The sequence below is a fragment of the Peromyscus maniculatus genome, chromosome 6, assembly GCF_049852395.1.
Source record: "Peromyscus maniculatus bairdii isolate BWxNUB_F1_BW_parent chromosome 6, HU_Pman_BW_mat_3.1, whole genome shotgun sequence".
Classification (NCBI taxonomy): domain Eukaryota; kingdom Metazoa; phylum Chordata; class Mammalia; order Rodentia; family Cricetidae; genus Peromyscus; species Peromyscus maniculatus.
In genome coordinates this window covers 132,226,281-132,251,991 of record NC_134857.1, presented here as the reverse complement: position 1 = coordinate 132,251,991, position 25,711 = coordinate 132,226,281, and the positions used below count along the sequence as shown (strand labels likewise).

Here is a 25,711-nt window from a genome sequence, read left to right as displayed (position 1 = left end):
GACAAAGACTTAAACTTTTGCCAAAAAAGTTTGCAAATTAAAAAAAGAGGCTTTAAAGTCAAATTTCAGCTTCAGGTGACATTGGTACCATTCTTAACTTCAGGCTCTATTGTCTCCTGTGCTGCCAAGTTCTGAACATCACCCTGGCAGTCTGAAACACACACACATACACACACACACACACACACACACACACACACACACACACAATCAATGCAATTCTAAAAAAAGGGATTTTAGAACAAACTAAGAAAATTAGAATTCTTAAGAAATTTTATACATTTTGAAGGTGTAAGAAGAATCTTTTCAGCGCCCCCACCATTATTATGTAGGCATAATAGATGTGTTAATAGTCTTGTACCTTGAATACGTATAATTTTGTGTGCTGACAGTGAGGAAAGACTGTTGCATTTTTTGTCGCTGTGACGTACTTGACAAAGACACCTGAAGGAAGGGCTGTGACTCACAGTTTGAGCACACATGGCCCCCGGGGAGCATGCAGGAAGGAGATGAATGCTGGTATTAGCTCACTTTCTCTCCCAGTTCACTTTGGGACCTGTCCTTGCATGGTGCTGCTAACGTTTAGGGTGGATCTTCTTTCCTCATTTCACTCAGTCTAGAAACCACTTCACAGACGCGCCTGGAGGTTTGTCTCTAAGGTGACCCTGCTAAGTTGACAGTCTGTCAGCCAGCACACGACACTTCCTGATCAACCAGCTGTAAACCCAACATGCGCTCATTTCACATAGTTTCACCTTGACCAGTAAAGAGGCCATGGGGCAGGGCACTCTGTTGTACTGCAGTACAAGTCCTGCTGAATGTAAGTGTATTTATCTGCTGTGACTCAGGGAACTGTGGGCTCTGTTGAAGAGGAGGCCGATGTGCAGTCACATCCTTCGGAGCCTGTGCTGGTTCAGCAGGTCAGAGTTGATTCACATTCACTCACAAGTCTCTTCGATCTGGAGAGGAGAGCCCGTGGGTCAGGTTTCATTGACAGTAGTGGGATTCAGAGTTCCAACAGGAACTGTACTTGTACATTTGGGCCATCTCTGCAACAGTTATTGATGCCACCTTAATACTGTGAGTACCGTTAAAGAAGGTGTTCAGATCTTCTTAGCACAATCATTTTCGTATGTTTATTAACATGTTCCTTTTTAAAAATAGTTATTTATTTTCATATGTACGTATATGTGCCTGAGTGTTTATGTATATAGATCAAATCCCGAGGAACTGGAGTTACGAGTGGATATCACCCACTATGTAAGTGCTGGAACTGAACACAGGTTCCGTTCTCTGCAAGAGCAGCAAGTGCTCTTAACCACAGGGCATCACTCACGCCCCATGTTGCTTTTTAGATAACAGTGTGTTTATTGAGAAACGATGCCTATACTAAGCCTTTTGCCACTGAGCTACATCCCAAGCTCCATTTTTTTTTCTTTAACACAAGACAGGGTTTTATGTATTCCAGGCTGGTCTTGAACTCACTGTGTATCCACAACCATGCTTGGTGCTAATAATAAAACTCAGAGACCTGAGCATCCTAGACAAGACTCTACCAACTGAACTACATCTCCAGCCCGTTATTTTGTGGTTTAAAAACATACTTAAGGGCTGGAGGGATGTCTTAGTGGTCAAGAGCGCTTCCAGAGGACCCAAGTTCACCTCCCAACAGCCACATGAGGGCCAGTAACTGTCTGTAACTCCATTTCCAAGAGATCTAACGCCCCCTCTCGCCTCTGAGGGTTATCATTGCTTGTGGTGTACAGACACACATGCAGGCAAGAACATTTGCCACATAAAATGAAAAAAAAAAGTAAATGAAACATACGTAAGCCAGATATGGGGTGCATACCTTTAATCTTAGTTCCCAGGGAGACAGATGGGCAGATATCTGAATGTTTAGGCCAGCCTGATCTACATAGCAAGTTCTAGGCCAGCTGGACTATATGACAACACCTTATCTCAAACAACAAGAACAAAAGCTCAAATCAGGTTTTATTATAATAATTTGTTCATTAATAATATGTTTGAGGGACTGGAGAGATGGTTCAGTGGTTAAGAGCACTGGCTGTTCCTCTGGAGGACTCAAGTTCAATTCCCAGCATCCAGATGGCAGCTCACAACCCCTCTGTAATTCCAGTCCCAGGGGATCCAATGTCCTCTTTGGTCTCCAGGGCACCAGGCATGCACATGGTGCACAGACATACTTTTAGGCAAAACACCCATGCACAGAAAATAAATTAAAAAAAATATTTGAGGGCTTAGGAGGTGGCTCACCAGTTAAAAGCACTTGGTGCTCTTGGAGAGGACCCTGGTTTTGCTTCAGCACCCACATGGAAGCTAACAACCACAGTACACATGCACACAGACATACATGTAGGCAGAACACTCATACACATAACATACAAATAAATCTTAAAAAACGTGCTTGAGCTGGGTGGTGGTGGTGCACGCCTTTAATCCCAGCACTCAGGAGGCAGAGGCAGGCGGATCTCTGTGAGTTTGAGGCCAGCCTGGTCTACAGAGGGAGTTCCACGACAGTCACGGCTACACAAAGAAACCCTGTATCAAAAAACAAAAACAGAAACAGAAACATGCTGGAGTGAGGCTGGAAATGGCTTGATGTAGAGTGCTGGCCAGGCATGAGGGCTGAGTTGGATTCCCAGAACCTACATGAAAGTGTGGGCCTGTTATCCAAGATCTGGAGAAGTGGACACAGGTGGAACCCTGGACTCACTGGCTAGCTAGCTTGTCTGAATTGGTGGGCTCCTGGTTCAGCGAGAGATGCTGACTGAAAACATATACATGGAAAATAGCTCAGGAAAACACCTGACACCAGCCTTTGCCCTCCATATACAAGCACCCATATGTGCTTATAGGCCCATACACAAGCACACAGACATACATATAAACCGCACAAACACACCAAACACACACACATGGGGGGGGGGAGATTGTTCCTCCAATGAATGTAACCACCTCATCTCCTATGATTGATTTCTTTTTTTCCCTGGTTTTGTGCTGGCATTTCCTTTTTGAATTAGCAAGTCGTCATTAGATATGTTTCTAAGCTTTTTTAAAATTTTTATTTCTTTAATGTCTATGGGTGTTTTGCTTGCTTGTGTGTCTCTTTGTGTACCGTGGGTGTGCCTGGTATCTACAGAGGTCAGAAGAGGATGTCAGATCCTCTGGAACTGGAGTTACAAAGGTTGTGAGCCACCTGTGGATGCTGGGGATTGAACCCAGGTCCTCAGGAAGAGCAGACAGTGTTCTTAGCCACTGAGCCATCTCTTTAGCCCTCCACAGTTCTAAACCCTTATGTACTAATGTAAACAGTAGGTGTTTGTTCTACCCTTCTTGTTACAGACTAGTCACAACGGATGAAGTGAAGGTTTGAATTAGGTCTACGAGACAGTTCCTCACTCACTCCCGAGAGGCTTATTGTTGAATGTGCTGCTGAAACCGCTAGGGGGCAGCACACCTTACCTCCAGTTGGGAGACCAATGACTCATAAATGCCATTCTGTGCTGCCTCTTGAACTGAGAGTTAATTTTAAGCCAACACTTCTGGCACATTTTGCATACACCTGCCACTGTAACTCAGAGTGAAAAAGACCTTGACAGTTATTCACAAAACACTTGAAATAATAGAGAAAATGTACATGACTGTGTAAGGGCTTCTACCTCACAGCGTCCAGATGTTTAGGACTGTGTTTATTCATAGTTTCTGTTTTTTAGATTATTAACGGTGGTGATTTTATAATTGTACAAATTGTTTTTCAGATAGGGTCTCCCTATATATCCAGTGCAGGCTTTAAACTCATTGTTTAACTTGGGCTGGCTTCCAATTCACAATCCTCCTGCCTCAGTCTTCCAAATGCTTCAATTACAGGCATGTGCCACAATGTCTGGCTAGCTATTATAATTTTTGTTTAATTTTCAAAACAGGGTTTTCTTTTGTATCCCTGGCTGTACTGGAGCTCATTTTGTAGACCAGGCTGGCCTCAAACCCAGAGATCCCCTGCCTCTGCCTCCTGCATGCTGGGATTAAAGGCGTTATATATTATGATTTTTTAAAATTTTTTTTACTTATATGTGTGTTGGGGTGTACATTTGTATGTGGGTGCCTGTGTAGGCCAGAAGAGGCATCAGATCTAGAACTAAAGTTACAGGAGCTTGTGAGCCAGGACTATGGAGCTGGGGACTGAATTTGGTCCTCTAGGAGAGCAGCGAGAGCTCTTAACTGCTGAGACATTTCTCCAGCCCTGTTATATATTTTTAAACTTTATAGAGAAAATATTACAAAAAAACAATGTCTGAATGTGCAATCAGCCAAAGCCCAGGATGATTTTAGTTCTAGGTAAAATGACCAGTATAGTTTAGTAGTTAGTTATGAATATAAGCTTTGAAGCTGAACAGGCATGGGCTAATATCCTGCCTCCACCCCAAGCCTCGACCTTTCCTTAGACTTAGTTTATCTAGAAGATGTAGGATTAGCCTGGCCAGGTTTTGCCAGCCTGTAATCCCGGCTTGGGAGGCCAAGCCAAGAAGACACAACTTCAAGGCCTGGCTAGGCTTTCAGAGTAAGTTCAAGGACAGACTGGCCAAGTTGGTGAAGCCTTGTCTCAAAAGAGCAGAAGGAGGGCTAGTGCTGTAGCTCGCAGGTGGGGAGCTTACCTCGTGGGAGGCCCGCTGCATGCAGCTTCAGTACCAAAAACAAGCATAGAAGACCAAGGCCTTTGACGGTAATTCATAGAACGCTTGAGATCACATGTTTGAGAAAGGCAAACACTGCCCTTGCTTCTGCTTATTATTGTATTTTATTCCAGCTCTTTAAAAGGCCTATTCTAAGATGATTTTACAAAGTGCATACTTGTGGGGAGATGAATGTAATATGTTTGTAACTTGCTTTGCAGTAATATTGTTCAGTCCTATTTTCTAGACCATAGTATCTTTCCTGTGAATTAATTTTATATTTTTATAATAATAACATCTGCATTTACTAAAAGAAGATATGTCTCTCTCTCTCTTTGTGTGTGTGTGTGTGTGTGTGTGTGTGTGTGTGTGTGTGTGTACGTGTGTACGTTTGCACTTTCGTTATGGGTACACGAACTAAACATTTTCACTAAGATTTTTATTTTTAAAATCATCTCTGAATTTTTGTATTTCCCTGTTTTTGTCTTTCAATTCTCTTGCTGATACTGTCACTGTGCACAGTTCAATGCACAATCTGAACCTTCTCACGCTTTTGGTTTTTGTTCATAGAAGGCAGTAGAAAGCATGGGCACCTTCCTCTGTACCTCAGGGAACATTTGTGGTCTTTGGGATGCCATTCCAAGACTTACTCGTTTCTAGGTTCTGAGTAAATTTATGGCACAAAAAAGTTTACATTTTTTTCTTTGATTTTAAAAATTACAAAACGGGGTTATTTTAGGTAAGTCTATGTGACGTTTATATGTATGTGCTTGTGTGGGTGTGCATGTGGAGACCAAAGATCAGTGTGGAGTGACTATCAGTCTCTACCTGGTTCTTTGTGTATGTTCAGTATACGTGTTTATAGAGAGGTGTGTGTGTGTTTGTGTATATGTGTGTGTGTGGTGTGTGTCTGTGTGGTATATACCATGGTGGTGTACTGGTGTGTGTGTGTGTGTGTGTGTGTGTGTGTGTGTGGTATGTTCACTGTGGTGATGTACTGGGTGTGTGTGTGCATGTATGTGTGTGGTGTGTGCACCATGGTGATATACTGATGTGTGTGTGTGTGTGTAGCTAGGCTGGCTGACTAGCCAGCTTGAGACTCTCCTGCCTCCGCTCGCCATGCACTGAGCTTGTGGACACATGCTACAGCGAGTGGCCTTGTTTGTTTTTGGAGACAGGGTTTCTCTGTGTAGCCCTATCTGTCCTGGATCTCACTCTGTAAACCAGCTTGGCTTCGAACTCACAGAGATCCTCTGCCTCCTGAGTGCTGAGATTAAAGGCTTGCACCACCACTGCCCAACTCTTTCTTTTTTTGATACATGGACACCAGGGATCCAAACTAAGGTTTTCAAGCTTGTGCGACAAGCACTTTATTGACTCACACTTTATTCTTTCTATTAATTTTTTTTTTCTGGTCTTGGGGTTTGGTGAGCACCCCCAGAGAGGATCCAGTTTCCTGTGTATCATGTGTCTTGTTAGCAGTTTTAAATCTCTACCTAGAGGTGGAGGACAGACCTCTATTCTTTATAATCAGCTTTGGACCCCACCTCCTGTTTCCCAGTTAACACGCTTATTTTAAGAAATGGGAAATAGCTGGGCGGTGGTGTACACACCTTTAATCTCAGTACTTGGGAGGCAAAGGCAGACATATCTCTGTGAGTTTTAGGCCAGCCTGGTCTACAGAGGGAATTCAGGACAGCCAAGGATGTTACACAAAGAAACCCTGTTTTGAAAAACCAGAAAGGAAGAGAGAGAGAGAGAGAGAGAGAGAGAGAGAGAGAGAGAGAGAGAGAGAGAGAGAGAGAGAGAGAGAGAGAGAACTATCCCAGCTGTCCCTCCTTAGACTTTGAAGCACCATGTGCAGTGAGGGAGGAGTCGTCACAATTTTGGCCCTCCTTTAGATTTGAAACATCATATGAAATGGGAGAGGTTGGACATAGCGTGAGGTACATGAGGACAAGTTAAGAGCATGAGAGGAATAAATATCCCTTGATGATATATACGCCATAGAAGCCCATGCCTCTGTGTAGAGCTCTCATTGCTGAGATTCCTGGTTTCCTAGCCCCGAAAGGATCACTGTTTCTTTTTCCCTTTCAAATGCTGGCTAAAATAGTAAACTTTCTTTCTGTATGGTACTCTGGACATTCTCTGTCTCTGTCTCTGTCTCTGTCTCTGTCTCTGTCTCTGTCTCTCTCTCTCTCTCTCTCTCTCTCTCTCTCTCTCGTGTGTGTGTGTGTGTGTGTGTGTGTGTGTGTATGTATGTGTGTATGTGTGTATGTGTGTGTGTCTCAAGATCCCTCCTCCTGATCCAGCTGCTCATAGACTTTCATGGTGAAGCCACATGCCTGTTCTCCTTTATCTGTCTCCCTACCGCTGGTCGTTGCCAAGGTCTCCAGCTTGCCTGCCTTGTTTTTCTGTCAAACTCCAGCAAACTTGTCCATTTCTTTTCATTTAAAAAAAAAAAAAACGTATTGACTCATATTTTATTGACTGATTCATCTCCCCTGGCTCTTGAATTGTATTAATTTTTTTGACCCCCTTTTCTTGTAAGCTGGGTTGAACAATGCGGTGAGGCTACCTATAACTTCCTCCTGGAGAGAAGGTTGGATGAGAGAGAAATTCCTACCAGCCTTACCCATGCAGCTGTTGAGACCCCTGTCTTACAGTCTTGATGGTACTCATCTAGCCTTGCTGTTGAGACCCCTGTCTTCCAGTCTTGGTGGTACTCATCTAGCCTTGCTGTTGAGACCCCTGTCTTCCAGTCTTGGTGGTACTCATCTAGCCTTGCTGTTGAGACTCCTCCTTACAGTCTAGTTTAGGAGAGTGAGGTCAGGTTCTGCACAGCAGTGATGAGCTTGCAAACCCAGACCTTGCTACATGTCCTGGAGCACAGTCAGAGCTGTGCAGTGACTAGTTGGTTACATTGTGTTCCCCAGCTGCTTAGAGAAGGTCCGGTCCTCAGGGTTCACCAGTGTACACTTTTCACAGGGAGAAGCAACTTGAAATGCAAGCAGAGAGCGTGCTTGGTAGGACGGTCTTCAGTGTACATCCCTAGCGCCCATGTGGAAGCCATCTGGGTTGATCTGGGCCTGTAACCTTGGAGTAGTGGAGACAAGCAGAGCCCTGAAGCTCAGTGGCTAGCTTTACTAATCTGTGAGCTCCTGGTTCAGAGAGAAGCCCTAACTCCAAAAATCAGGTGCCCTAAACAGGGTACTTAGACCTGTCCCTCCGAGGCTTAGGTAACAGGACAGCAGAGGGAACAGAGGGAATGTCAGAGCTGTAAGAGAGAAGACAGGAAATGCTATTGTCAGGGCATGACATGGCCCTAGCAAATATGAGCTCACAGCAGCTGTGGTTGCCTGTACTGGGCCTGCGTGAGCCTCGACCAGTCAACCACCAATCATGGATGGGGAGGGACTCATGGGACCCTCTCCCTCCCAACTGAACTGTGGGCAATGAATTGATTCTGGGTAAGGGACAGTTATCGCTTTCCATTGTGTACTAAGTGGGGAGTTCACAAGGCTCCAACGCTTGCCCACACAGCAGGTCTTGGCTAAAATCAGTAGATCCAAAACCAAAAAAAAAAGGGAGGTGGGGCATGAATCCGGGAAAGGGACCTGTACGGAGGAGGGGAAATGAGAGCATGGGAAGGTAAGAGGAAATAGAAGGCACTATGTAATTGTATAAAATTGTCAAAGAACAAATTTAAACGATAAAATAAAAGGTGGAGGATGATTTGCAAAGATAGCTGCCATCAGCTTCTGGCCCCACATCTAAGCTTCTCCACGTAAGTGCACACCTGCAAACACACATGCTCAGGAACACACAAAGGCTTGCAAAAGAAATGCAGCAGAACGGTTAGATGTATTTCTACCCATCTTTAATGCATTAGGCAAGTGGGGGACAGGTGCTTCCTTGGGGGCTCTGCACTTTGGGCTCATCACTGCCTGATGTCACATCCACTAGCTGTAGACATCACTCGGTCTGTGAGTCTTATCAAAGATGTGTATCACTGTCATCATGGCATCCATGCAGAGCGGCACACAAAGCCTAAAGTTGGAGGCCAGTCTGGACTGCTTAGGGGGACTGTGGCAAGAGAAAGAAACAAGTCCCTTGCTGTTTTCACACAAGGCATATTCCTGAGATTGATTTAGACCTGCTGAAGGAAGCCTTGGGTTGAGAAACTGTGAAACTCACATTTCAGAGTTTAGCTTTTTTACAAAAGCAGGTGATTTTTGCATGCACTTGGATCAGTAGATAAGATGGTGACATTAAGATTTTCTGGTCTGTGCTAGACATGGTGACATATACCTTTAATGCAGCAGTTGGGAGGCGGAGGGAGGTAGATCCCTGAGTTTGAGACCAGCCTGGTTGGTCTACATTGGGAGTTCTGGGATAGCTAGGGCTACACGGTGAACCTGTCTCAAAAAAAACAAGGCAATTTGTTGGCTACCAGGATGGTTCAGAGAATATGGGTGTTTGCAGGCTGCTAAGCCTGACACTATACAATCCCTGAATCCCACATGCTGTAAAGAGAGAATTGAACTCCCACAGGTTGTCCTCTGACCCCCACATGAACAAACCCATAAATAAATATAAGAAAAGTAAGTGAATAAATTTGCAAGTGTTTATTGAACTCTTTACCGTGCACCTTTTGTGTTATGTGATTCAGTGAAGTAAGAGCAGGCCAGGTCTTTGGTTGCACGTAATCTGGTTGACCAGTTAAGTCTTCCTCATATGAAACAATTGGCGAATAATACAGTGTATTTTTAGAGTTGACTCGGAGCCAGAGCAATTCCCTCAGCTTCCCCGCCTGCCTGTTCTTTCCATATCTTGTAACTGGAGCTTGCCTCTTCAAGAGCCTAAGATAAAGAACTTGAAAGTAAACAGACCTGGTTTGGGACGTGAGTTAATTCTTGGCTTATCTGCTGCTATTCCTGAGGATTTGTGGGTTCATTTACAGACTCAAATACCACAGATATCAAGTAGTAGCTATATAATAGTATACATAATTACATTTTTCTTTAATAAGTAAATAATATTGTAAACTTTGAAAGAAGTGGTACAAGTGGATTGTAGATTCAGAAATACTATTTTTATTCTGTCTATATGTATATGTGATAAGTATGTCAATTTTCATATACCAAATATACAAGAAAAGTATGTCTAGATCTTAGAATAAATAGAGACCTTTATTATCTTCATTATTGTGTTATCTTTCATATATTTTGATAGAAACTATTTTTCAGTTGATCACAAAACTGTGGGATTGGTAGGATATAGGATTAAAGCCTGACACCCAGGAATGACATCCACTTAAGAAAGGTTCCTTCTGTTGGCTTCATGTGTGTAAGTTTGTGTCATGCATCTGCCACTGGGTATGTGTCACTTCAGGCTTTGGTAGTGTGTTCTATGTTTTTTGGAGCATGTTATTTGTTTCAGTGGTGGTTTATTTTTAGGTAGTGATATGAATCATAGAGTTTAGTTATATCCTCATCTCTAAACATTCAGACTGAGAATCACATAAACTATTCAGGAATTAGTGGTGTCTCTCTTCTCCTTCTTGTGCTAGGAATCAAGTGCAGGGTCTTGTGTGCTGGAGAATTTCTAACCTTGAGACACTCCAGCTCAATATAGTCTCCACTTTCTTTCTTGATTCTTGGTGTAGGACCAAATTGCTGGATTTAATGCCAGTTTAAAAATAAGCATGTTTTATAACATATGGAGTTTGTGGACATTATTTAATTGATAGGGCTTACATGAATAAAGCTCTGGCTTATTAACCCATAGTTACATTTATAATAATTAGGCTTTACATTTTATATGCTTACTTTTTTTTATAACAGTATGTATTGCAACATCAATATTAGAAGCAACTCTAGAGCCGTGAATATGATCAATGTTGACTATATTTTTTGTTTTGGGGGGCATTTTTTTTTTGGCTGATGCAAAGATTTTGAGATTCTTTTACACTGATGTGTAGGAACAAATCTAAACCTTAAAAACAAACCAGGAATGTTCTACTGTTCAAAAGTGTTGATATAAAAGATGCATACTTTAGATATTAGGCCTCTACATGATCTGTTTTTTATTTATTTATTTTTATTTTTATTTGGTTTTTCGAGACAGGGTTTCTCTGTGTAGCTTTGCTCCTTTCCTGGAACTCACTCTGTAGCCCAGGCTGGCCTTGAACTCACAGAGATCCACCTGCCTCTGACTCCCGAGTGCTGGGATTAAAGGCATGCGCCACCACCACCTGGCGATCTGTTTTTTAAACATAATGAACTAAGGATCTTAGGTCTGGAATACATATTTAGAAGACATTTTTTTCTTTTTGTTGTTTAGTTCGTTTGTTTGATTAGTTTAAGATGGATGCCTCACTGTATTGTAACTGAAGTTTTTTCTGGTCCTGCGCAGTCCCATGGACCCCCGCAACCACTTATAAAATAATCACTCAGAAGCTTATATTAATTAAAACTGCTCAGCCATTAGCTCAGGCCTACCACTGACTAGCTCTTATACTTAAACTCAGTCCATTTCTGTTAATCTGTATGTTGTCATGTGTTCCGTGGCTTTACCTATGTCCATTACATGCTGCTCCCTGGACAGTAGGCTGGCATCTCCTGACTCAGCCTTCCGCTTCCCAGAATTCTCCTTGTCTATTTATCCCGCCTATACTTCCTGCCTGGCTACTGGCCAATCAGTGTTTTATTTATCAACCAAATCAGAGCAACACATTCACAACATACAGAACATCCCACAGCACTGTATAGCATAGACTGGCCTTAAAGGCAAGATCCGAGCTGGCCAGATGGCTCAGTGGATAAAGGCACAAGCCTGACCACTTGGGACCCCTGGAGCCTACACAGTGGAGAGCAAAAACTGAAGCCCACAAACTGTCCTCTGGCTCCATAGGCATGCCATGGCATATGTGCCCATACACATGCATACGTACACACACAATAAATACATGTAAAAAGCATGTCTTCTTAGGGGCTGAAGAGATGGATCAGAGGTTAAGAGCACTGGCTGCTCTTCCAGACATCCTGAGTCCAGTTCCCAGCAACCAACCACATGGTGGCTCACAGCCATCTATAATGAGATCTGGTGCCCTCTTCTGACGTGTAGGCATGCATGCAGGCAGAATGTTGTATACATAATAAATAAATAAATCTTTAAAAAAATGTCTTCTGCATGTTGGCTTTACAGGCGTGTTCCAGCACACACAGCCCAAACATGTCATTTCTTTGTGTATAGTAAGCATGGCATAAAGATGTCAGAGGGGAAAAAAGGAAGCTCTTACTGCAGTTTTAGTCAAGTAGAGTCCTGTGTGTAAGAAGCATTACAGATTACACTGTCCAGTGGAGTAAGCCCTGCTCTGTGTTTATAAAGCGCTGTGGAAACACGAAGAAAAAGCGTGTAAACATTCTTTGGGGCACTTCAGAGAAGGTTTCATGGAAGGAGTAACTTGAAAACAGACAGTAGGTCTGCCAGAGACAGAGCTGAGTAAGGACATTGCTGGCAGAGGGAGCCAGAAGAGACTGGGCTTTTTGTGGATGCAGTGTGCACAGAAGAGTAACCCAGAAGGGAGGCCAGGGAAGCCTTGCAGAAGTGGTTTCTTTAGACAAAAGTGAGCCACTGAAAATTATTTTGATGTCAAGTCAAAACCCATGTGTTTGAAGGAGACTGTGGAAGGGTGGCTGATATAATCTCAGCATTTTCTTCCTTTCTTGTAGCTACTTTGTTTGTAGAAATGCCTGTGTCTCTTTAGGTTTGTTTGTTTGTTTGTTTGTTTGTTTTGAGTTGATGGACATTCCTCTAAGGGAAAATAAAAATATATTTTTTCTAGTCTAGTACTAAGTACACAAATTTCTGTGGCAGAGAAAACAACAACCAGAAACTATAAAATGGGACTTCCTGTCCAGGGGAGAGGGATTTCTCTGATTTGGTAAGTAGCCAGAAAGAACATTCAGAAACACGAATGAGCTTGGCTGTGAGCAGAAATCCCTCAGACTCTTCTCTTATCAAAGGGCCCAAAGTTGACCCTGTGAGACTGGTGTCCTCCTCTTTCCTGCAGAGCTCTGTGACGGGAAGAGACCGTCTCTGAGGCTGTACTTTTAGGGTGTGATCTGAACTGCAGGCTTAAGTCCTGTACTCAGATCTCTAAATAAACAGAGCAAATGACCCCATGCTGGAGAAATGTGGTTAGTAATTCCCCTCGTGTCAAGACTCCTAGTCTTAATTTCAGAGAACATAGTAAGACCAGGAAAGGAAGCTGTGCTGACGTCATTTCTGCATGTCAGAGGAGATTCAGAGAAGACCAGTACAGTCATAGTCACTGTGGGTGCCCGGAACAAAGGGGTGCCCGATGCCTGCCCTTGTTCCTAATCCAAACTATATCTTCACAGCTGTGATTTACTTGTTGAGGACTTCCCTCGGCCATATACGGCTTTTGTAGTATTAGGAAAAGGCCCGCATAAGGCTGAGAGTCACCTTCCCCCAGGAGGAAGTTGGCCTAGTATTTGGCTAGTTTTCTGTCCTCACTTGTCCCTCTAGAGACCAATTGTATCTACTGGCCCTATTAAGGTCTATAACTCTTTAACTGCCGACTCATTCTTTTGTTTTGTTTTGTTTTGGTTTGGTTTTGGTTTTGGTTCTTGGTTTTTCAAAACAGGGTTTCTCTGTGTTGCCCTAGCTGTCCTGGAACTCCCTCTGTAGACCAGGCTGACTTCGAACTCACAGAGATCCGCCTGCCTCTGCCTCCCGAGTGCTAGGATTAAAGGTGTGCGCCCCTCTGCCTAGCCTTAATTATATCCTATTTCAGTCATTTTTTAAGGAAGAGAGAATGCTACCACCTAAAGTGTGGGTGCCCCGCCCCGTTTCTTTTCCCTGCGTCCCTCGGTGTGTGTCGGCAGCTGTATTCCCCAGTTAGGAGTCACAGTTGTTCTGTGGTGCCGTCCTGGTGTGGGACTGTCTTGATAAATAGGGAGCCAGACTCAACTGTGAGGGCAGTCTGTTCTTGCACTGTGCCATGGTGGCAAGCTGTCTCTGTTCATCCTCTAGTGGAGGTGGGGCTGTAGGAGTCAGAACGCGTCAGTCTTGGGCCGGTGGATCTCAGTGCTACTCTTAGCAATGCAGAGGCCCACTCAAGGGTAAATCAAGAAAACATTTCAGACTCGGTCTTTCCCTTTCTGAAATCATGTTTGACCTGTAAATTCAACTTTGTTCTTTCTTCCAAACTATATTCTAGCATCTTAAAACCAGGGTGGGGGTGGCTTACAATATGGGTAGCAGACTGTCATACAAAAGAGTGCCGGTGTGGGGCACGTGCCTTCAGTCCCAGGCGGAGGCTGTCCTACTATGCATAGCGAGTTCTATGCCAGCCAGGGCTACAGGGTGGGACCCCATCTCACAACAACAGCGAACCCTCACACACACACAAGAGCCACAGTAGTTTTCTAGACGGCTGATAATGTGAACAGCTTAAGGCTACAAAATACTTGTTGGCAGCAGGAACTTGTCCATTTTCAGAAAGGACAAGGTTCCAAGCTGTAGTGAAGTCTCCTCTGGAGACTAGCCAGCAGCAGTCAGGTGACACTGAGACCCCAGGCAGGCTCCCTCTTCTCTGCAGAGTTGGAAAAGAGGAGAGGCATCCCTGGAATCTCCACCAGCGTCTGCAGAGGTTAAAATAGACCGGGGCCGGCTCAGCGACGGGAATAGAATGTGCCCAGGACAGCAGAACTGAGACACAGAAAACCCACTTGGCTTCATCGTAGGAAATAAAGCAAGGCCTGAGGGCCAGGGTCAAGGCTGAAATCGCTTCTAGTTCTCTTTCCCTCTCCGTCCTTTAAAACAAACAAAGAAAAAAAGCCAAGACTTTAAAAGAAAACCCTTCTTTGGAAAAACCTTAAGTCATGTATGAATTATGAGGCTGTGAAAAGAGGAGGAAGGCCGGGTCCAGGCAGATCTTTGGCCCGCAGCAGGATAACTGGGCTAAAATTAAACATCCTGGTGTCGCTGCCCCCCCAGAGGACGCGTCAGTGTCTCCGCATGAATCTTTTTAAAGTTCCTGGTGACAGAGACAGGCAGAACACATCTTAAGAAATGTTTAGATTAGCTTTTTTTTTAATTATTTTTTTATTTTTATTTTATTTATTTTTTTTTAGAGATTACCAATCAACTAACCCAACAAAAAAGCTACTCCACTGAGCCCCAGTGTAGCCACTGGTAATTTGTAGAACGTCATTAACATGTGATCATCGTTTGTGGGACACTTTAAGGACTTCGAAGGTTGTTTTCATTCATTACAAGGCATAAGCTGTATATTTCAGGCTTATAAATTAATTTCTCATAGTTAATTTAGGTCTCCATATTAGAAACATCAGAAATTTAACAGGGCTCTAAAAACATGTTAAAGTCTTATTATAGACAGAATGACCCAAATGAAATTAATGTTAACTGTGGTTATCATGTCTTTATATCAACAAATAAGAAATGTTAGTTTACGTGAACCAACATTTAAGTGCTTTTAATGTCCTTGATGCTCTCAAGAACTGTATAAATTATTGGGAAGTGAAAGAAGAAAAACATTCTCTGCTAAAGCGGCTTCTTCTGGACCACAGATTGGTTTATTCTTCTGTGTTATATGTTTAGGCAATGGTTGCCGGAAACCAGTTTATTAAATGGTACACATTTATGAATTGCTAACTTTGGATGTTTATAGACCTAACATTTAATTCTTTTGATACTTTAGAGGTAGATTTTGCTCCTGTGTTTACATGAGCTCATTGAGAAACAGAGAAGGTGAACTCTCTCAAGGTTACACAGCTAATAAGCAATAGGGTCCTGACTTTCGTGCAGGCTGTCTGCCTTTGAACTCACGGTTTTAACCCTTTCAACACTACCTTGTGTATGAGTTGATTTGGAAGGATGTTTATGCCTATAACATGCATTTATATAAAATATATCTAGTATAAAATTGCTAGGTCACAAGGGATGCATTTTTTAACTTTCTTAAGATTTATTTTTATTTTATGTTTATAAGTGTTTTGCCTGCATGTATGTGTACCACATATGTGCAGTGTGCTCAGAGGCTAGAAGAGGGCTTTGGATCCTGTTTTATGTCAACTTGACACAAGCCAGAGCCGTCTGAGAGGAGAGAACCTCAATTAAGAAAATGCCTCCATAAGATTGGGTTGTAAGCAAGCCTCTTGGGCATTTTCTTAATTAGTGATTGATGGGGGAGGGCCCAGCCCATTGTGGGTGGTGCCATCTCTGGGCTGGTGGTCCTGGGTTCTATAAGAGAGCAGGCTGAGCAAGCCATGATGAGCAAGCCAGTATGCAGCACCCTCCACGGCCTCTGCGTCAGCTCCTGCCTCCAGGTGCCTGCGAATCTGAGTTCCTGCCCTGACTTCCTTCAGTGATGAGCAGTGACAGGGAAGTCTGAGCCCAATAAACCCTTTCCTGCCCAAGCTGCTTTGGCCATGGTGTTTCATCAGAGCAGTCAGAACCCCGACTAAGACGGATGCCCTGGAACTGGAATTACAGAAGGTTGTGAGCTGCTGTGGGTGGTGGGAACTGAACCTCCTCTGCAGGAACAGCCAGCATCTCTCCAGCCCCATAACCTTACACTCTGTACTTAGTACCAATTGCAATTCCCGATTGGTGCATTAGGCTCTCCTTTCCTGTGAAAGGAAAGAAGGACCACTTCTTTTTTCCAGTTTAGACATTCTGGTAGGTATGTAATGATAGCTCATTGTACTTGTGGCATTTCTCCACTGTACTGGCTAGTTTTACGTCAACTTGACACAAGCTAGGGCCATGAGATTGGAGGGAGCTTCCGTGAGCAAAAGTCTCCATAAGAACAGGCCATAGCTCTTTCATGACTCAATCTTTGTGGCGGCATCCATGAGTTGGGCGTTTTTTGTCTGGGCCCAGGAACAATACAACCTCGAGGTGACTAGGCAGGAGACAGTCACCCAAATGAAAGCCCACCGCTGGAGGATGAGGCCACCCTTGGCCAGTGTGGCACAGAAGCCTGGACCACTCTGGAAGGAGCTGGCTGAATGCTGGGAGATGGAGTTCCTGGTTCCCTGGCTTATGCTGGAGAAGTGAGAGGTCACACTCCAAGGTGTCCAAACAGGAGGGGACGGGGAGGAAGAGGAGGAAGAGAAGATGGGGGACACAATGAAAAAAATGGCAACAGGCTGGGCCGAGTGGCGAACCAGTGCCACCAGTACATCAGTACAACCATCACCGCCAATGCCATGCCCGCTTTTGGCAAGAAGGGCCCAATGCTAACTCCTAAGTCCTGTTGTGATCCTGGCACTCTCATGAAGCCACTTTGCCCGGGGCAGGTTGCGGGAGTGGGGGGGGATAGTAAGAAAGAAGGAAAGAGAGAGAGAGAGAGAGAGAGAGAGAGAGAGAGAGAGAGAGAGAGAGAGAGAGAAAGAGAGAGAAAGAGAGAGAAAGAGAGAGAAAGAGAAAGAGAGAGAGAACAGAACAAATGGGCCATAAACAGGCCTGTAGGCATTTTCTTAATTAGTGATGGATGGGGAGGGCCCATGTCATTGTGGGTGGTAGCGGTCCTGGGTTCTGTAAGAAAGCAGGCTGAGCAAGCCATGAGGAGTGAGGAAGCCTATAAGTAAGCAGCCACCCCTCCATGGCCTCTGCATCATTTCTTGCCTCCAGGTTCCTGCCCTGCTTGAGTTCCTGTCCTGACTTTCTTCAGTGATGGACTAAGATATGGAAGTGTAAGCCAAATAAACCCTTCCTCACCAGCTTGCTTTAGTGGTGGCACACACCTTCAATCCCAGTACTTGGGAGGCAGAGGCAGGCAGAGCTCCATGAGTTTGAGGCCGGCCTGGTCTACAGAGCCAGTTCCAGGACAGCCAGGATCAGACAGAGAAACCCTGTCTTGGAAAACCAAAGTAAATAAATGAAGTAAAGTAAAAACCCTAACTAAGACAGCCAATAGGGAAAAGTTAGGGAGCAGCTTCTGAAACTGCTCAGACGAAAGCTTTCGTTTTTAAATTGTTAAGCTGTCCTTGTGTTTGGGTGGCACAGTCAAGAGTTGAGACTCTTTAGAAAGAATGTTGTACATTTTAATTGGGTGTGTGGAAACAGTGAGTTTGGCTTTCTTCTCTATACGTTTTATTGGTTCATCCAAGAAGCAGATGTGTTATTTCTCTTCCTCGTCGTTAAGCTGCCATTCAGGAATCCTAACCATCACTGAAGTGAGGCACAGTCGGTGGTTTTCGGCACGTAGATAGAGCACGTAACTGAGGAGCTCAGAGTCACCAGTAATTTGTCGGCACTGCAGGGAGATCAAAGCACTCCCCTTGGTGTGTCTAACCATGACCGAGCCCAGATCTGAATTCTCTGCTCCACTTTCCCTAGGCCTTCTATCGTCTGTCTGTTGTCTGTCTGTCTGTTCCTGCCTGAAGGCGACATGTGAATCAGTCACTGTGTATGTGTGTCTGTCTAGGTCTGTGTATGTCTGTCTGGATGTGTCTGTCCCTAATAAGGACTTTGCTCTGCATTTGTTGAACCGCACAGAAAACACCACATGAGGGATACTTGACAGAAGTTCACAGGGATGAAGTCACTGACTGCAGCTGACCCCATATATCACAGACATCCATTGAAAAGGCTGCTTGCTGTTTCCAGCAAATGATTGTCATGACACACATACATGGCTCTGAGTCAGGGCATGGAATGGTTCATATCCGAGATCACAGCTGTGCATTAGCTTAGGTTGTAAACATTGATTACACGGGAAATCCAAGGCGATAGGTTGATTGTAACAGCTCTTTTAGGAGCCGACTACAGAAACAGGCCGGGCACACAGTAGGACGGCAGTCTTGAGTGGCCTTCGGGTGCATTATTAACCCTGTCTGAGGTCCAGCGGATGTTCCAGTCTGTTAGAGTGCAGACGATGTTTTCATGATGTTGCATCACCACAGCAGGGTTAGACTCAGTGAGTAATCCAACCCCCGTGGAACTGAGTCAGCTTTGTTAGATTTTCTTTTCTTTGTTTAAATAAAGTACAACCATAGTTGATCTAGATGACATTGGATGGCTAGTTACTGTCAAATGAAGCTAACCAGGCTTAACAGTCCCTGTGTAAGATGCGCAAGTAAACTAGTTCTGGATAAATGTGGTGTTCTGAGACAATGACAACAGGCACATGGAACCCAGTTAACAGACTGTAAAGTTAATCCTGCTTTAAAGCTGCCGGGGCATAATGGGGTTGTACTTTCTTACACCAGCAGCACTAACAATGGAAGATGAGAAAAAAAAAAAAAAACAACTTCAGAGCTCAGACTCTTAAACAGCTCAAGTGCAGACGTGGATTGCAAGTGTGTCTATGTCTGTATGCTTGCATATGTGTGTGTTTGCATGCGTGTGTGTGTGTGTGTGTGTGTGTGTGTGTGTGTGTGTGTGTTTGCATGCATGCGTGTGTATGTGTGCATTTGTGTGTGTGCAAGTGTGTGTATGTCTATGTGCTTGCATGTGTGTGTTTGCTTGCATGCGTGTTTATGTGTGCATTTGTGTGTGTGCAAGTGTGTGTATGTCTGTGTGCTTGCATATATGTGTGTCTCTGTGCATGTATGTGTATATGTGGATGTGTGTGCATTTGTGTGTGTGCATTTGTGTGTATGTACATTTTTAAGTGTCTTATATGTATTGAAATGAAAATTATGGGAATTTCCCCCAAAATTGAGTGTCCAAAGGTACCATTTGCCAGTTGTGAAACTATTTATAAAAGTGTAAAACAACCGGACTGGGAAGATGACTCAGCAGTTAAAAATGCTCCCACAGAGGACTTGGGCGTGGTTCCTAGCACACACTTAATGGCTCACAACCACCAGTAGCTCCAGTTCCAGGAAATCAACACCATCTTCTAACCTCTGTGGGCATCTCCATGTAGATGGTTCACATAAGTTTATTCAGGCACACATAAAGGCAAATAAATAATAACAAAAATTTAAGTACTAAGACCCTTGTTTTATTTTCTGGTTTAGTAGGATACAATAAATTTCTGAGGTTTCATGATTTCCTTTTGGTTTGATTTGGGGTGGTTTGTTTGTTTGTTTGTTTGTTTGTTGGCTTGTTGGCTTGTTGGCTGTGCTAGGTAGAGAACCCAGGGCTCTAGGCCCTGTGAATGCTACAAGCATTTTACCACTGAGCTACATGCCCAGGCTATTATTTTTAAATAGAATAATTTAGCCTTGGTTTATAATGGTCATTTAGCAGAAGGGTTCTATCTCTTTCTTTGTTTTTTGAGATGGGGTCTGGCTGAATCGCTAGGATTATACCAACGTGCCACCAAAGTTGGCTGGGTAGAATTTTAAGATGAGGTTAGGTGCTTTCAACGGGTTAATACAAGCCTAATATGAAACTTTATAACTTAAATCTTAGAAGGTAAACAGTTAAAATGTAAAAGCTGGTCCCAGCAAACATGAAACGGGGACCATGTTCAGCACCCGTGGGTGTTCCCCACAACCCACCCGAGGCCTCCACACTGCACATCATCCCTTTTGTTCTGCATAGGACTTAAAATATAATCGGTCGCACAACTTTTGAATTTAAACTGAATTAATGGAGTTTGGGTTTTTGTTTTCCAATAAAAATCACAAAAGGTTTTTCTGATATGTAGGGGTTCTCAAGAAAATTTGAAAGATTTCTGGCAAAGTTAATGACATTTATTTAAGGAAGGCTTAGTAGAATGGAAATTTGAATAAATGAAACCAAGGAAATTCCTGACTTCTTATTAAAGGAGATAAAGCGTTTGACAAGTTTAACAGATTGAGAATCTTTTTTATTCTTTGCTTTTTGTACCCATGATGCATTTGCAAGTACATTACTTATTTGCTGAATCACATAGATAAGTAGTTTTAACTTGAAAATGTACTGTCATGGAATGGATTCTTATTGATGGTATGGAGGCTCTTCAGACCCACATTCAGGGTGTTGTGTGTTGCCAACAGATGGCCTGCCTGCCCTAGTATGGCCAGATAAATTATTTCCAGGAAGGTTGGCTTTATCATGGTTTAAAAAGCCACTGAAGCACTGGTCCCCACACCTTTAATCCCAGCACTCGGGAGGCAGAGGCAGGCGGATCTCTGTGAGTTCTAGGCCAGCCTGATCTACAGAGTGAGTTCCAGGAAAGCCAGGACTGCCTGGAAAAACAAAACAAAAGTTAAAAGAATAAACATGAGAAACTGATGTCTGATCTTTGTTGACTGTTCTGTTTGCTAAAGTCAGCCTTTGAAGATGACGCAAATAAGGAGCAGCTTCCTGTCGGTGATTAGCCAAAACTACTGTGTTAATAATTCAATTAATACAAGTGTGTGGCGCATGCCTTTTTGGTCTCACTCCATAGCTACCTGGCTTTGAACTCATGCTTCTCACACCTCTGCTTCTTCAGCTTCTCTTACTGGTGTGGGCCACCACAATCTGCGTGGTGCACGCCTTTACTCCTAGCTCAAGAAGCAGAGGCAGGGGGATCTCTGTGAGTGGAAATCCAGCCTGGTCTCCACACTGAGTTCCATGACAGCCCAGACTACATAGTGAGGCCCTGTCTCAAAAAATTTTTTCCAGTTGATTTGAATGAACCTTACAATATTTCAAATTTAGGCAAGACCACTTGCAAATAAATTGTTTTAAACTAGTTTTGGTGTTTACATACTTTACCAAGTATGGTAAATAATTTAACTATAGTTATTTTTTAAACTCAAAGGGAATGTGGCAGAGACAAAGAGTAACAATGTTGTACTTTCCACCTTTTCACTTTGAAGATAAAGATACAGATGTGAGCGGGAAGGAGAATATGGATGAATTTGGTCTGCAAGACACCTTGAACACTGAATCAGCAGATCTCTTTGCTTCGGTAGCAGAGGTAAGATATGGTCAATGTTCATGGGGAGGTAGTTTTACCATTGCACTGCAATTCAGCTCAGTTGCCGTGTGTGTGTGTGTGTGTGTGTGTGTGTGTGTGTGTGTGTGTGTGTGTGTGTGTGTTGCCTACAAATATGTCTCTGCATCACATATGTGCCTGGTGCCCACAGAGGCCAGGTGAGGGCATCAGATGCCCTGGAACTGAAGTCACAGATGGTTTTTAACTACTATATGGTTGCTGGGAGTTGAACCCAGAACCACTGCAAGAGCAGCCAGTGCTCACAACCACCAGGCCGTCTCTCTCACCCTGCCTGATGTCATCTTATTTTTCACTTTTGCTTGAGACAGGGTTTTTGCTTTATAGCCCATTCTGGCCTCAAACCCACAATTCTCCTTCCTTACCCTCCTGAGACTGGAATTAGGTATGTAACCTAACAACATTTTCTTTCTTGAGTCTGGAGAGATCACTCAGCAGTTAAGAGCACTGGCTGCTTGCTCCAAACACTCAGATTCTATTCCCAGCATTCACATGGGCCCACATCCTTAGAAAGTTTGAGGTCAGCCTGAGATAGTAAAATTCTGTCTCATAACAACCAACCAAATATATATCTTTATGGAGATACCATAAAATATACTCTAGTCCCAAGGAATTCAACACCCTCTTCTGGCCTCTGTGGGTACCAGGCACACACATGATGCACATGTAGGCAGAATTCCCAAATACAATACAATTTCAGAATATTTTCTTTAAACTGCTTTCTAATATATAACTTGAAAATACTTTTTAGTTTGGAAACATGTTGGTGTTATAATGCCTTCACACCACACACCAGGTGCTGGGCCAGAGCTTACCACACAGAGAACATCTCTTCAGGTGTTCATCAGATGCACTTGAATTTACTGTTTAGATTACAAAGGTTTAATACATTTTAACTTCTCATAGGAAAGAATGCATGAATATATATAAGAAGGATTCAGTAATCAAGAACTATTTAAGCATTGCTTCTAAGGTATAAATGTATGAACTCAGAATATGCTACAAGATAAATTCTTTTGTAAGAAATGTAGCTGGGCATGATGGTACTCACCTTTAACCCCAGTACTCTGAGAGGCAGGTAAATTTCGTAGTTTGATGCCAGCCTGGTCTACAGATGGAGTTCCAGGCCAGAGATACATAGTGAGATCCTGCTTCAGGAGAAGGAAAAAGGGAAGAAAGAAAGAGACAATGAAAGAAGGGTGGATCAGAATCCTGAGGAGTTAAACAGTGTGTGATAACTTGATATCTTTATTCAGAATTAATCGATTTTTTTGCCTGTTTAGAATAAAACAATTACTGCACTAAGCTTCTCTATAAACTAGGCCAATCATTTGACAAATGATTGACAAAAATCTCCTGTATGTAAGCTTTGCTGCACATTGATTTAGCTTGTTTCCAAGGACAGCTCAAGATTCTTCTCTCTCTCTTTTTTTTTAAAGTGTTTAAGGTTTTATTGAACCCGTCACATATTTGTACTTTACATAATTGACAAAAATTGAATTCTCTCATGGGAAAACACCTACCTATATTTGCAGTTCCTCAGAAGTCGATACAAACACCATGCCTGTGGGTGTGCTCGTCTGAAGGGACAGAGGAACCTGTGGTCAGGCATGCATGAGACAGCAACCCAGGAAGCATCCTTTCCGGTTCACTCTGGGCCGAGGTGGCAGCCTGCGCAGGCCATCCTTTCCTGGGAACTACGGGAAAGTGGCTTTTGCTTGTCTGCTTCCCTAACGCAACATCACTGACTTGAACCTGAGTTTTTGCTGGCGCTTTGGCTGATGGTGCCTATTTGTATTTGTTTTTGTTTTTGTTTTTTGTTTGTTTTTCACTTTTTTATTTATTTTTCTATTATCAGCTTGATATAGTATAAATTCTTATCCTAATTGTGAAAGGTTTCATTGAGGCTTGCCCAGTAATTGAGTAAACTCAAAACTTACTATAAGTCACAGTCATCCTAGGGTCCGCCCTGCTATATAGCCTCCCTGGTTCTGTGGGTTGCAGTCTGATTGTTCTTTGCTTTATATCTAGAATCCACTTATGAGTGAGTACCTACCATGTTTGTCCTTCTGGGTTTGGGTTACCTCACTCAGGATGGTTTTTTCTAGTTTCATCCTTTTGCCTGCAGATTTCATGCTGTCATTGTTTTTCTCTGCTGAGTAGTACTCCATTGTGTGTATGTACCACATTTTCTTAATTCATTCTTCAGTTGACGGGCATCTAGGTTGTTTCTAGGTTCTGGCTATTACAAATAGTGCTGCTATGAACATAGTTGAGCATGTATCTTTGTGGTATGATTGAGCATTCCTTGGGTATATGCCCAAGAGTGGTATGGCTGGGTCTTGAGGTAGGTTTTCTGAGAAACCATCATACTGATTTCCACAGTGGTTGTACAAGTTTGCATTCCCACCAGCAGTGGAGGAGTGTTCCCTTTGCTCTGCATCCTCTCCAACATAGACTGTCATTAGTGTTTTTGATCATAGCCATTCTGACAGGTGTAAGGTGGTATTTCAGTCATTTTGATTTGCATTTCTCTGATGATTAAGGATGTTGAGCATTTCTTTAACTGTCTTTCAGCCATTTGTGATTCTTCTTTTGAGAATTCTCTGTTTAGCTCTTCAGCCCATTTTTTAAATTGGATTGTTCAGTGTTTTAATGTCTAGTTTCTTGAGTTCTTTATATACTTTGGAGATCAGCCCTCTGTCAGATGTGGGGTTGGTGAAGGTCTTTTCCCACTCTGTAGGCTGTCTTTTTGTCTTATTGACTGTGTCTTTTGCCCTACAAAAGCTCCTCAATTTCAAGAGGTCCCATTTATTAATTGTTGTGCTCAGTGTCTGTGCTGCTGGTGTTATATTTAGAAAGTGATCTCCTGTGCCAATGCGTTCAAGAGTACTTCCTACTTTCTCTTCTATTATGTTTAGTATAACTGGATTTATGTTTAGGTCTTTGATCCACTTGGACTTGAGTTTTGTGCATGGTGACAGATATGGATTTATTTGTAATCTTTTACATATTGACATCCAGTTATGCCAGCACCATTTGTTGAAGATACTTTCTTTTTTCCATTGTATAGTTTTGGCTTCTTTGTCAAAAATCAGGTGTTCATATGTGTGTGGGTTAATGTCAGGGTCTTCAATTCAATTCCATTGGTCTGTATGTCAGTTTTTATACCAGTACCAAGCTGTTTTTATTGCTATAGCTCTATAGTAGAGCTTGAGGTCAGGGATGGTGATGCCTCCAGAGGTTGCTTTATTATACAGGATTCTTTGAGCTATCCTGGGTCTTTTGTTTTTCCATATGAAGTTGAGTATTTTTCTTTCCAAGTCTGTGAAGAATTGTGTGGGGATTTTGATGGGGATTACATTGAATCTGTAGATTACTTTTGGTAAGATTGCCATTTTTACTATGTTAATTCTACCTATCTTTTTATCATTTGTGTATAGGAGGGCTACTTATTTTTTTGAGTTGATCTTGTATCCTGCCACTTTACTGAATGAGTTTATCAGCTGTAGGAGTTCCCTGGTAGAATTTTTGGGGTCAGTGATGTATACTATCATATCATCTGCAAATACTGAAAGTTTGACTTCTTCCTTTCCAATTTGTATCCCTTTGATCTCCTTTTGTTGTCTTATTGCTCTGGCTAGAACTAGTATTATATTGAATAAATATGGGGAGAGTGGACAGCCTTGTCTTGTTTCTGATTTTAATGGAATTGCTTTGAGTTTCTCTCCATTTAATTTGATGTTGGCTGTTGGCTTGCTGTAAATTGCCTTTATTATGTTTAGGAATGTTCCTTGTATTCCTGATCTCTCTAAGACCTTTATGATGAAGGGGTGTTGGATTTTGTCAAAGGCTTTTTCAGCATTTAATGAGATGATCATGTGGTTTTTTCTTTCAGTTTGTTTATATGGTGTATTACATTGACAGATTTTCATATGCTGAACCATCCTTGCATCCCTGGGATGAAACCTACTTGGTCATGGTGGATAATTTTTTTTGATGTGTTCTTGGATTCAGTTTGCCAATATTTTGTTGAGTATTTTTGCATCAATGTTCATGAGGGAGATTGGTCTGTAAT

The 25,711-nt window shown here is 42.9% G+C and overlaps 1 protein-coding gene across 7 annotated transcripts in view; it reads left to right on the top strand.

Moving 5' to 3' along the window:
- Window positions 1–25,711, top strand: part of Miga1 (mitoguardin 1) — a 68,851-nt gene that overhangs the window by 16,914 nt on the left and 26,226 nt on the right. For all 7 annotated transcript variants that reach the window (XM_006989504.4, XM_006989503.3, XM_076575249.1 and 4 more), the window contains one exon: window positions 21,497–21,597. In XM_006989504.4, the coding sequence (XP_006989566.1) occupies window positions 21,497–21,597 (101 nt within the window). The remainder of the gene's footprint in view (window positions 1–21,496; window positions 21,598–25,711) is intronic.